Below are 13601 nucleotides of genomic sequence, written 5' to 3'. Positions count from 1 at the left end.
GATTTTAGAAAGAGGATCCCTCACAAAGGGATCATAATGTTTGGTCAAACAAACATTTTACAAAAATAAATCTGAAAAACACAAAATATTGCTAAAGCACATCAAATAAAACATGGGCTGTTGAGAAATATTTGAAACATCGCCAAGGTGAACATAGTAGGCAGAACAGGAGCAAAGGATGCACCAACAAACACACAACAATGACAAAGTTAATGTTATGTGGTGTTATTTCCTGCTCCCCAAGCCAAGAATTCACCCCAGTTTGCAGCTTCTCTTTATACAGTGCTTCTTTATTTAGTTCTCGTCTTAGATGTGGCGCCAATTGTGGTTTCCTGATGTGCGTTTTGCCCCCTGATAATCAACAGGAACAAGTATGTGATGTCCTTGTTCGGTTTCAACTGAAAAATATAGCATGCACTTATAATTGATTAGCAGGGAGGTCAAGGTGGACATGAGAAAGTGCATCCAGAAGATAAGTGAGTAGCTGCAAAAGCAAAAAAAAAAAAAGAAGAAGAAAGATGCTTGACCTTTTTGAAGCCTGAATGTACAGTATGTAAATCAATTCCCCCCATTTAAGCAGCCCAACTGGTCAACGCTCTTGTTTTTGAAAAAGAAATACGAGTTAAATAGCCATGCGAAGTTTTTGACCTCTACGAATGTCCCTGAGATTCATTGGAGGCGTGACATGGCAATCCTTTGTTTATGCATCAGCGAATAAGCTATTCTGTACTGTTCATCATATTGTTGAAGGAAACAGATTTCATAATACTTATATGGGCTGCCAAGATGCTTAAGAAAACAAGTGTTTGGAGAAGCTCACACTCCTCCAACATGCTTAGTTTCTTTTATTCAGGCCTTGTTCAATTGCAATGTGCCCTCCATGATGCACGCCAGAGCCATTTCTTTATTCAGACAAAACTATACACATTGTCTGACTTCTTCTTGGCACGTGTGCTGCCTGATTGTTTTGGGAAATATAAAAATGTTAATCGAGAAAAAAAATATATATATAAGAGCTGTGAGGTTACAGATCAATTGTAATGCCCCTTGGCCCATTAAATAAACCCACATATACCTTTAAAGAACTTTTTTTTTAATTAAGGATATCCTGAATACGTGTTATGATTTCAAACTATTTAAACAAACACACATGTGCACACACACACACAGGTTTGTTTTTGTGAAAAGTGGGGACATCCCATTGGCGTAATGGTTTTTCTACTGTACAGACCGTATATTATATTGCTCTACACCAACCCTACCCCTAAACCTACCCCTTACAGGAGACTTTGTGCTATTTCAGATTTTCAATACACTCCATTCTGTGTGATTTATGAGCGTTTTGAAAAGTGGGGACATGGGGTAATGTCCTGAAAAGTCACCTTCTCCATACCTTTGTCATTATACAAATTGATGTCCTCATTTGTCACAAAAACGTGCGCGCAGACACACACACACACTCATGTCTGGTTTGCTATCCTTGTGGGGACTCTCCATAGGCGTAATGCTTTTTCTACTGTGCAGACCGTATTTTCTATTGCCCTACACCTAAACCTGAACCTAAACTTTCTGCATTTTTAGATTCTCAATTTAGGTCCCCACCGTGACATGAGTCCCCATGAGTCTGTGTGTATTCAGGTTTAATACCCCACCACCAGAATAGAAAAACAGGTACACACTTCACACACACACACACTCATGTCTGGTTTGCTATCCTTGTGGGGACTCTCCATAGGCGTAATGCTTTTTCTACTGTGCAGACCGTATTTTCTATTGCCCTACACCTAAACCTGAACCTAAACTTTCTGCATTTTTAGATTCTCAATTTAGGTCCCCACCGTGACATGAGTCCCCATGAGTCTGTGTGTATTCAGGTTTAATACCCCACCACCAGAATAGAAAAACAGGTACACACTTCACACACACACACACACACTAAATCAATGTGAAAATGACACTGAAACCCTTTTGGAGAACCTGTAGTTTTAATGTAAATTTTTTGATGTAAATGTTCTTAAAATATATTTAAAACAACAACAACAACAACAATACTGTAATAGTAATACATTTTAAATTAATAAAAAAAAATCTCAAAGCAATTTTAATTAATAATTTTAATTTTGATCATTTAATTTAATTTAAATATAAATGTGATTTATTACTATTAAATTTCTTTTTTACATTCTTAAATGATTGAAATAAAATATTATATATTTATTTTATTGTTTCATTTAATTTCTTTATTTTCTTTATTTATTTTTATGTATTTTGTTTAAATACATTTAGCAGTTTATCTGCTCTTGTGGGCTTGCGGCTGAATGTGCGTTTTCTCGTAGTCCAGCCCACGAACTACAAGTAAAAGTCCTGACAGCGCAGCTTCATATCACTTGCTCTGGTTTACGCTGCTGGCGTAGGTGACGTTCCTCGATTTGAATAAATATCTCATTATTTCATTCAAATATTTTCACTTCTGGTTCCTGACATGAAGACCGATCGACATGGACTCTGTAAGTTTTTATTTCCCGTTTGTTATTATAAAGTGCTCAATTTCACTGGACCTGTAGAGTTTACTGTAATAAGCTCTCGTGTAAATTGTAACCATGTTAAACTCTGTGAAGACTTTACCGCCTGTAATAACGCTGCAGTTTATTGTTTATAACTCTGGATTTGATCAGAACTGTGTTAAATGAATTAAATATTGGGGTATTTTATTACTAGGCTATGTTGAATATTTATTTAAAAATAGGTGAATTAGAGGGGGTAAAGGAGGCGTAAAGCTTATAAATATACTACAAAATATAATATTTTATTTTGATCTTTTCTGTTTGAGTCAGTTTTTTTTTTGAGTGAAACTAATACATCTCGAACATATGAACTAAACTGAATACAATGTCAATAGTTATTACTGTCCTTGCTGTCCTTCCACTCAATCCTCATTTACACATCTTTTTTTTTTTGCAACCTTGTCACATGACAATGCAAAAAAAAAAAAAATAGTTTGGCTGAATTTTAAACTAGCTGACTTAATGCTTTTCTCTTCCTGCTTATTAAGTAAAATCTTTAGCCTTCCCGTTTAAAAAAAAAGAAAGATTCCATCCTCATTCACAGAAAATCTTAACATCTAACATTGTTCTCCTGGTGTACAGTTAAAGATTTACTCCCAAGGGAAAGATAATGTGTCCTGGAAAAGCACAAGCCTTTATAGCAGGGCATATTCCAATGTCAAGATGGACGACTAAGATTTGCTAATGTTGGTTGCGTCAAAACAAGTAATCTGACCTTGTGGTACCCATATAATACTGTGCTTGTTTGAGTTCATCTGTAATATAATGGTGATGAATGATGGCATGAGGGAGCCTTTTAACACTTCCATCCTCAATCACTTTCATGGCTTCAATGACACGCAAACTAAAATCTGTCTATCTATCTATCTATCTATCTATCTATCTATCTATCTATCTATCTATCTATCTATCTATCTAAACAGTAATATTGCTCAATATATATCTTACATTCAACCAGATCTAATGGTTTTTTTTTCCAATTAAAACACATATAATCAGTTCTCTAAATTTCACTGGACCTGTTTGAGATCACATGAGTGCATTACCCCATGACTTCAGGAGCATTGAAACTTCACCTTGAAGAAAGTCATTGGGAGGTTGTCTTTGGCTCTCTCCAACATTCCAGTGCTTTTCCTTTAACCAGAGCCTGAAACCCAAAGCTATAACAGAAGCAGTGCCTCTGCCTGTCACATATTAAGACCAGTCCTCCCTCTGTTTGAGTGTAACTCACTGCCCAATGTGCCCATCCCTGCTATAGACTTTGAACCGTACTGACACTGCAGTCTGTGGTTACGCATAATTTTGAAATGGTAGATGCAGATGAGGAGGATTATGGTGCATACAGAGTGAGACTAAGCTTATGTGTCTTAGATTTCACAAGATTTTGGTATTTTGGCATCCTCCAGAAACCATCTTTGACACTAATCAAAAAGTACAAACAAGAATATAGTTTTTCCAGGGGGGAAAAAATCTGTAAAAATGCAGTAAAAAAAACATTAATTGGTCAACTGTTACTTACCACACACAGTGAAAAACTGTAAATGGTTGAAAGTGTAAGTTCAACGATTTTCAACCAGCTTTGTATTTTTAGTGTCTGTAGTATAAGTAAATTAACAATGTGTATTTTTTCCGTCTACTGAAGTCTCAAAACGGGTCATCCGGCAGACTTTTGACAGCTTTAGGGTTTTTGTGAAAACCACAGATCATAATTCTGAACTTTTGTATCTCTGTTCATGGAGAGTCTGATTGAGCCCAGTGCATTAAGGTCATTGAAGTTTTCCTACCTTTTTTCACCACAGTCCTTTTTTCTCTGTTTTCTTTAGTTATGTAGCACTGATTTAAAAAAATATATATAATGTTTCTACTGCATAGACAGACGATTTTTATTACAACCCCATCTTGTCAGCGGTGAATTTTTTTTTGAGTGAAACTAATACATCTCGAACATATGAACTAAACTGAATACAATGTCAATAGTTATTACTGTCCTTGCTGTCCTTCCACTCAATCCTCATTTACACATCTTTTTTTTTTTGCAACCTTGTCACATGACAATGCAAAAAAAAAAAAAATAGTTTGGCTGAATTTTAAACTAGCTGACTTAATGCTTTTCTCTTCCTGCTTATTAAGTAAAATCTTTAGCCTTCCCGTTTAAAAAAAAAGAAAGATTCCATCCTCATTCACAGAAAATCTTAACATCTAACATTGTTCTCCTGGTGTACAGTTAAAGATTTACTCCCAAGGGAAAGATAATGTGTCCTGGAAAAGCACAAGCCTTTATAGCAGGGCATATTCCAATGTCAAGATGGACGACTAAGATTTGCTAATGTTGGTTGCGTCAAAACAAGTAATCTGACCTTGTGGTACCCATATAATACTGTGCTTGTTTGAGTTCATCTGTAATATAATGGTGATGAATGATGGCATGAGGGAGCCTTTTAACACTTCCATCCTCAATCACTTTCATGGCTTCAATGACACGCAAACTAAAATCTGTCTATCTATCTATCTATCTATCTATCTATCTATCTATCTATCTATCTATCTATCTATCTATCTAAACAGTAATATTGCTCAATATATATCTTACATTCAACCAGATCTAATGGTTTTTTTTTCCAATTAAAACACATATAATCAGTTCTCTAAATTTCACTGGACCTGTTTGAGATCACATGAGTGCATTACCCCATGACTTCAGGAGCATTGAAACTTCACCTTGAAGAAAGTCATTGGGAGGTTGTCTTTGGCTCTCTCCAACATTCCAGTGCTTTTCCTTTAACCAGAGCCTGAAACCCAAAGCTATAACAGAAGCAGTGCCTCTGCCTGTCACATATTAAGACCAGTCCTCCCTCTGTTTGAGTGTAACTCACTGCCCAATGTGCCCATCCCTGCTATAGACTTTGAACCGTACTGACACTGCAGTCTGTGGTTACGCATAATTTTGAAATGGTAGATGCAGATGAGGAGGATTATGGTGCATACAGAGTGAGACTAAGCTTATGTGTCTTAGATTTCACAAGATTTTGGTATTTTGGCATCCTCCAGAAACCATCTTTGACACTAATCAAAAAGTACAAACAAGAATATAGTTTTTCCAGGGGGGAAAAAATCTGTAAAAATGCAGTAAAAAAAACATTAATTGGTCAACTGTTACTTACCACACACAGTGAAAAACTGTAAATGGTTGAAAGTGTAAGTTCAACGATTTTCAACCAGCTTTGTATTTTTAGTGTCTGTAGTATAAGTAAATTAACAATGTGTATTTTTTCCGTCTACTGAAGTCTCAAAACGGGTCATCCGGCAGACTTTTGACAGCTTTAGGGTTTTTGTGAAAACCACAGATCATAATTCTGAACTTTTGTATCTCTGTTCATGGAGAGTCTGATTGAGCCCAGTGCATTAAGGTCATTGAAGTTTTCCTACCTTTTTTCACCACAGTCCTTTTTTCTCTGTTTTCTTTAGTTATGTAGCACTGATTTAAAAAAATATATATAATGTTTCTACTGCATAGACAGACGATTTTTATTACAACCCCATCTTGTCAGCGGTGAATTACTCCTTTAGTATCACATTATATGTAATTGTACTGTAAAATACTATCAAATTGATTGTTTTAGCAAATAATATGAGTATAATTTACTTTGAAAAATGGTAAAAAGGCATTCCCTCAAGTCCCTGTGTGACACGTCACATTTTATTATTATTTAAAAAAATTCTGTTATCAGTAATGTACATTATCTTTTTAGTTAATGTTCATTGCATTATTTTATATTTAATATCTAGTCTTTGTCTGTTGTAAAAATAGATAGGCACCAAGATGCCGTCCCATAATACCTGAAACATTGTCACTGTATTTCTATAGTGAATTTCTGACAATCACAGCTGCCAGTTTAACAAGATATTTTTACAGTGACATATTATTTTTCTGATTTCTCCTTGAATTTATCCAGTTATCCACTTATTAGAGAATGCCACTGCCATTGGCTGTAATGCAGGGGGACCTGTCCCTTTTGTCCCCTACCTGAATGAGACAGGAAGAGGAGTTGGTCTGGGAAAGCGGTAGTATGGCTTTTATATCTCACCCAATGATCTAACCCGACGTTCCATATTGGCTCCACTGTAAGGTTTATAATTAGAGCTGGAATTTCAGAGATTTTTTTGAGAGAGGATGATGATCTGCAATGGAACTTCTTATTAACTCATTAACTTAACTTGTAAATCCCCTGTTAAACAGTTTAAGCATAAATGAACACTTGAGCGGTTGCCTAACTTACTTTCTCCTCATTCACTGCATTTGCTATGTAAATTGCCTTCTTGTTTAATAATTAAATCCCACTGGTGATTCAATGATGTCAGGTTAAAAAATGAAACATCTCTCATCATTACTAACCTCATGCCATTCTAAACCTGTGTGACTTTGTTTCTTCTGTAAAACACAAATGTTTCAGTGTTTTTTTGTGCATACAATGAAAGTCAATGGAGTCCGATGTTGTTTCCCCACTGACTTTTATTATATCGACAAGAACAGATGAAACATTCTGCGAAATATCTTGTTGGCCACTTTCAGTATGTTCATGGCCTAACTCACGTCTTCCAGTGTGAATGATCATGAAAGAATAAGCCCTGAATGGTAGGTGACCCATATGGAAAAATCATGCAGACATAATTATTTAAAAGAGGTAGGAAGCCACAAACAATAGACCCTCTCTAGGAATTTAAAGCTTGTTGGCTGTTACACAGTGAAATTGGTCTCCAGGCTACTGTATGGAATATGACTTTGATCTCATGTTGGTAATATAATTTTTCTTTTTTGTGAGTTATTGTTGAAATTGCAGAATGTTGTTTTTATCGCAAGGAAGCCAGGTAGATGACTGTTAACCCAAAGCGAATCATTCGTTAAGTAGCCCTCGTATACACACACACACATACACAAATTAGCAAACCGGAAGTTATTCAGCGCTGTTCCTATCCGCTTTTGTCATCAGCCATAATTATCTAAGAGGGCTATTCTAGCCTTTGAAAGAGGCAAACATGTTTTCTTGAAATAGACTCGGTTCATCAAGTTGAAGTCTCCTTTTGTTTATTTATGTAAGATTACGATAAGATTTTGTATATTCAGGCATAACACTGGGTTGTATCGTGATATAAAGTGTCAGATGTAAGTTTTGGGTGGATTGTTCTAGCCAGAATAAAAGGTTGTTCTCATTCTGAGGGCTGTATGTCATTTTTCTTCCCATTGAGTATAAAAAATATTTTATCACCCTTGTAATGTAGGCAGGCCCGCAACATCAAAAGTTCTCTTCAGGATTAACAAAAGGGTGTGCTTCTGATTCTACCCATCATAAAATCATTAATCTTTCATATAAAACTGTCAGATCTGTTATCTCTGTTATGTAATACTGTTTGCTATGCTGATATTGTGTTGATATTGAGTTGATATTGTGTCATACGACAAAGAAAATAACACGTTTTTAAAAAATCTAGGTTAAATATATTTTTTGAAATATTATTATAATTTAAAATAGTTGTTTTCTGTTAGAATATATTTTAGAATGTAATTTATTCCTTTGATGGCAATGCTGAATTTTCAGCAGCCATTACTGCAGTAATTTAACAATTTTACAAAACAAAACATAAACATTTGTCTTTACTGATCCTTTTTTTTGGTAATAATTTTGTGTTCTTGCTGAATAGAGTATTAATTTATTTGTACAAAAAAAAGTAAGTGTCAAACTACTTTACTGTATTTTTAAAATAAATTCATAGATGATAAATCATTTACCCACATATCAGACACAACTGAAATCTACTTTTTCACAAGATCGGCTTTCTTTATTTCTATGTGCATTGTACTATGTAATTTCAGCTGTGTTGTAAACTGGAAAGAACCAAGGAATGTTTTCATAAAAAGTGAAAGTTCATAGCAGCATCATGGATGAATGCCAGTGCACTGGCATGTGTGGTAGTAATTTCCTGACGATTGCATCTGTAATGGATGCACAGCTCCTACTGGTAGTGGTGATGCTGATAGATATGCATTTAACTGTTTTATCTCTCTTACAGCATATATCCTCCCAGCACAACCATGCCAGTCCTTAAGAACCTCCCGTCTCGACTGAAGGGAGGCAGGTTTAGCGTGGATTTGTCGACTACACGTAGCGAGTTTATTCTCAGAAAAATGAGTCTTAACCTCAATCCATTTGAGGAGCCTGGCTCAGATGAAGACTGGCCCAGAAGCAATGGAGGCTCACTTCTGGATGGGCGTGTCCCCCGGGACAGAAACCCGTTTGAGGATGAGGAAGATGAAAATGAGGCTAATGAGGTGCGGCGTGGAGGATCAGGGAAGGGAAGCTCCATCAAAGACACCCTGGAACGCATTAAAGGAGTCTCTCCCCTCAAGACCCTGGGCAAACTGGGCAAGAACTTGCGCATGTCTGGCAGGAGCAAAGGAAAGGACACCCCCTCCCCACAGGGCTCTATAGGTTCAGCCTCACCCATGCAGAGGAAGAAGAAGGGCAGACGGAGTTCAGAAGGGAGCTTGCTAAGGTATTATGGGCTGCAAAAAATTTAACAGTTCCAATTCCTCTTAATGATTCCTTAATGGTTGATTAATGAGTTCATTACTTCAAGGTGTTTCTACACAAACTTTTTGGGAGTGGCAAAAATGCAGTCCAATAATTGACCTAATTAAAGGGATAGTTCACTCAAAAATGAAAATCCAAGAAGGTCATAAAAGCATTGTATAGCAAATTCATATGAATCAAGTGTCTTAATCAAGTGTTTTACAGAGTTTTGAAGATTAACCAAATTCTTATGGGTTTGGAGTGACATGAGGGTGAGTAACTGATGACAGAATTGAAATTTTTGGGTGAACTATCACTTTAACGAGATAATACATTACACACACACACACACACAAATATATATATATATATATATATAACAAATGAAAAATGTGGTAATATTAATGTATTAATTTATTTTTTATAAAATACTATACTCCCATGAAGCACTGCAAATGACGTAATCAAGTCAGTCTCCCTACACTACTTGAGTATTTATGAATATATAGGGATATTTTGCAATAAATGTAAAATATATTAATTCTGTATATATTATCGGTAACTTTAAAGCAATACTTTTATATTCCTCCAACTTTTCTCAAGTTAATCTAAATGTATTCAACATGGAACTAAGCTGTGAATGTTCGATATATAATAGAATAAAAATAACAAAGTGCAGTAAGCGGTAAAACATTTTGCACTACTGACCAGATTGTTTATAATTACAGCAGTACATTAAAATAATATGGTAAGAAATACCAGTTTACAATATCAAGCAGCATAAAGAGCTGTTTTGTTCAGCTAAGAACAGGTGGAAGTGGATGACACCAGAAGCTGGACACATTTAGCTTGCAAATATGTTAGGAAGGTGGATAGCAAATAACTACATAGACTAAAGAAACTTTACCAAGAATCAGAAGTTCATTTCCTAGCTGTTCTTTCTCATTTGCCAGGTTTGTGTTCTTGAGTATTAGCTGGTTTCTCTCACTGGTCACATTTTCATTCTTGGATATGAACTGTTGTCGTTTTTGAGTGAGTGTGATACACAGCACTATGACTGCAGTCAGCAGAAGAACACACAGCAGCACCAAACACACTGCAGCTGCTCTGTAGTTCCTGATCTTCACACAATAACTTTCTGAAGATTAACAGACATGCTGTTATTCTCTTATCCACATAACATAGCACACATCAAATGAAAGCATGAAAACTGAGTGAATTATTACTCTCAGTACCTGTGAGTTCAGATGAGTTTCCTTGTGTTGAGTCTTTTCCAATTTTACCTCTTATAACGCCATTTGCATAGATATTATCAGTGCTTTTCCCATCTTTTCTTTACATCTTCTCAGTTTTTCTATATACTATACAATATTTTCAGACAGTTTTGGTGTTGGCAAGATGCTGACAAACTAAGGCTAGTGTCTCTCCTGGAGTGGACTATGTTATTTTCCTCATCTGTGTTTTTGTGGCCAGTATTTGTACAGAAAAGAACTGCAACTCACAGCAGAAGATTTGTTTGGAGATTTGGTTCATTTTAATAGGATTTAAATGCATATATTAAGACATAAGCACACAATCTTGTATTTTTGTCTGTTTGTCCGATATTCCAGTACTGTTTTGCTTCAATTCAAGGTTTGAAATGTTGTGATTCACTTTGTAGCTGGATGGTTCATGACTTACAACTCTTCAACAAAAACTATTTTTAAAATCCCAATGGGAAAAATTAATTGGAAAAAAATACTGCAGCTGAAAAGTGGATGGCCACTAATGCGGTTCCCAGCACTAAGATGAGAAAGAAACGTAGTGGGATAAGTGGTTTAACTTGAATCCCAATGTTTTTTTATGTGCTGATTTATTGCAAATAGTAGGTAGGAGTGTTTGTAAAATTATTTTTGCAGTTACATTTGTTGCCACTAGTAGAATAGACACACTGTTCTCAACACACTTCTCATCACCTTTCTTCTTTCTATAGAATGGCCGGAAAGTGCAAAGATCGCATGGAGAGCTTGACCAATGGTGACCTGTGCTCAGAAACTGATGCTGACTCTACCAGTCGCCGACTCTCATTCATGAAGATGGTGGGCAAGGGCAAGATTAAGAGGGAGTCCATGCAGGACCACTCATCTCAGGGGCCTGAGGAGGAGCCAGTGGAGGAGGTGCCCGAGGTCAAACCCAGGGAGCCACTTTCAGGTAATAAGCCAACTGAATATGAAGCTGTGCATTTGTAGAGTAACCATTCAGCAACTCATAGACTCATATTCCTCACAGTACATGCAGTTTGGCTATTTATTTAACAGTTGTTTTGTAATTGTTTGTTTCACTGTAATACAGTATTTATGAATATTCTTTTGAAGCTTAATTGTATTGCCCTTCTAGAAAATCTACAGACAGTCTTCATAGACTGTGATAGCATTAAACATGGGATTATTTGCAAATTAATTCAACTACAAATGTACAACTATCTTTAATGCTTGTTCCTAAACTTTTGACCACAGCTGTACTGTACCAGAGCTTGATTGTTTAGCTTGTCCTGCATGAGCATAGTACATGCCAGGCAGGAATTTGCACATGATTTCATGCTCAGGTTTCAGGCGTTTTACTGAAAGATAAGGAGAGATAAGGTTCAAAACCAGCAACAACTTGCAGGCTCTGTTGGTTAAAGAAAATAAGAATAAAGGATGGTAGTGGAGGATCAGATTGGGACCATCAACCTAGCAATACCAGTTGCTAGCATCGCAGGCCTGGACTGTTTTGCAAACATATCTAGTTGTTAGTGGTTGCTTGTGCATTTGTTAAACAGTCAACAGAGTTCATTGTGTATTCAACCTAGTAGAATTTAGTTTCAGCCCTGCTCTTACACAATTGCTCTTACATAATTACTCAGTAATTTTAAGCAAAACTCTGATTAGCAGGTTCATGTGTGTTTGATTAGAGTTGGAACTAAATTTTGCAGAAAGATTGATAATCAGGAAACATGCCCGTCAGAGCGGCATGCATTTTAGCTGATTTTTAAGACTTTTCTGCTGTTTTCACCATACGGGCTAGTGGACTGTCAAATTTAAAACCATCAATCTCTTCCCCTTGTGTAAATGCAGAATGGAACATGATAAAAGAGGAATTTGAGCAAAGGGGAACTGAATATGCCCCACAGTGTCATGTTTGGTCATGTCTTTGCTTTGTTTCAGCAGGGGGGGGACAGGATTAGTGATTCTTGCTGCTTTGCATGTCGCAGCTGACACAGCAAAAAATCCCTTTTTATTTGTGTTTTTAGCCACATTATGTTGACGGGAAGCCTTCTGGTGACCAGTCATGCAGGTTTCCAAGTTGTTCGTTCAGCAACTCTCAGCTGAAGAGACCACCAGAAACGTAGACGTAATTTGGATGAAGAGCATTTTTGTTCACATATTGATCAGATGCCATATTAACATTCCAATGGTGAACACGTTTTTCTTAGTTTAGTCTGCTTTTGTGGTTTCTTAAGTATTCCAGAAAAGTTCATCTGTATGAGCTTAAATAATAGGCCTACTTCTCATTTATTTTGCAGACATAAGTGTTGTGACAAAAGAAAGCATTGCTCCATCCACCCAGCTGTTCTCAAGTGGCCCCACATTCCTGAGTGAATAATAAAGGCTTTAATTATTTAACTCACAGAGAGCCTTTGAAGAATGTTATCAGACATCTTCACAATGCATTAAAAGAATATATGGGACATAGGTTAAATGAGTAAGTAACGCTTCAAATAACATGTAATTCCACACATGCCTCGGTCGCTTAACATGCAAGAAAATCCAGAAAATGGATCAAAGAACAGGACGTGAATGCTGTTATGGAGGGTGTTTCAACTGTCAATTGTTAGTTCTGCTGCCAGATCAGATTTCACTTGAGTTGGAGTTAAAACATTATCAATGCCTTTACTTCCTGTGTCATTGCTTTACCAACCTTACTCCATAGCTCAACATATAACTGATATAATTATTTATATGAACTATTAAAATAAACAATATATGTACACACTACTGTTCAGTTTTGTATATATATATATATATATAGTCGCGGGGTGAATGAGAACACAGACTCTGTACTGGTCGAAAGAGCCCTGGAGGGTGATTTATTTGCCCACACACTGATCACACGTGCTCTGATGTATGGTGCTCGGTGCCCGTCTCAGCGTGGTGCTCGTGGGGTGACGTGCCATGGTGCACATCCCTCTCCCAGGGTGCCTTCAGAGTCTGTGAACAAGGAGAAACAAGCATTAATGTCGCCTGGAGCTCCGGGGTGCCCTCCCGCTGGTGTCTCTTCTCCTGGCTTTTAAGGCCAGCGAGAACGAGCTCCAGGTGCGCTACTCATCGCGCACAGGTGTTGTGCGTCGGTGATCAGTGTGGCAGCGGCGTTTCCATGGCGACGCTAATCTGGACTCGGGATACTCGCCACAATATATATATATATATATATATATATATATATATATATA

At 36.7% G+C, this 13601-nt stretch overlaps 1 protein-coding gene across 3 annotated transcripts in view; it reads left to right on the top strand.

Moving 5' to 3' along the window:
* exoc3l2b (exocyst complex component 3-like 2b) overlaps nt 1–13601 on the top strand; it is a 40929-nt gene that overhangs the window by 7818 nt on the left and 19510 nt on the right. For 2 of the 3 annotated variants that reach the window (XM_016288657.1, XM_016288659.1), the window contains exons 2-3: nt 8631–9113; nt 11103–11320. In XM_016288657.1, coding sequence (XP_016144143.1) covers nt 8653–9113; nt 11103–11320 — 679 coding nt within the window. In that variant the 5' untranslated portion in view covers nt 8631–8652. Of the gene's footprint in view, nt 1–2406; nt 2508–8630; nt 9114–11102; nt 11321–13601 lie in introns of those variants that run through there. The other variant, XM_016288658.1, reaches the window with a different exon arrangement.

This window comes from Sinocyclocheilus grahami, unplaced genomic scaffold, assembly GCF_001515645.1.
Source record: "Sinocyclocheilus grahami isolate Dianchi unplaced genomic scaffold, SAMN03320097.WGS_v1.1 scaffold233.1, whole genome shotgun sequence".
Classification (NCBI taxonomy): Eukaryota; Metazoa; Chordata; class Actinopteri; order Cypriniformes; family Cyprinidae; genus Sinocyclocheilus; species Sinocyclocheilus grahami.
The sequence above is the reverse complement of the archived record's forward strand: the minus strand, read 5'-3'. Positions and strand labels throughout refer to the sequence as shown.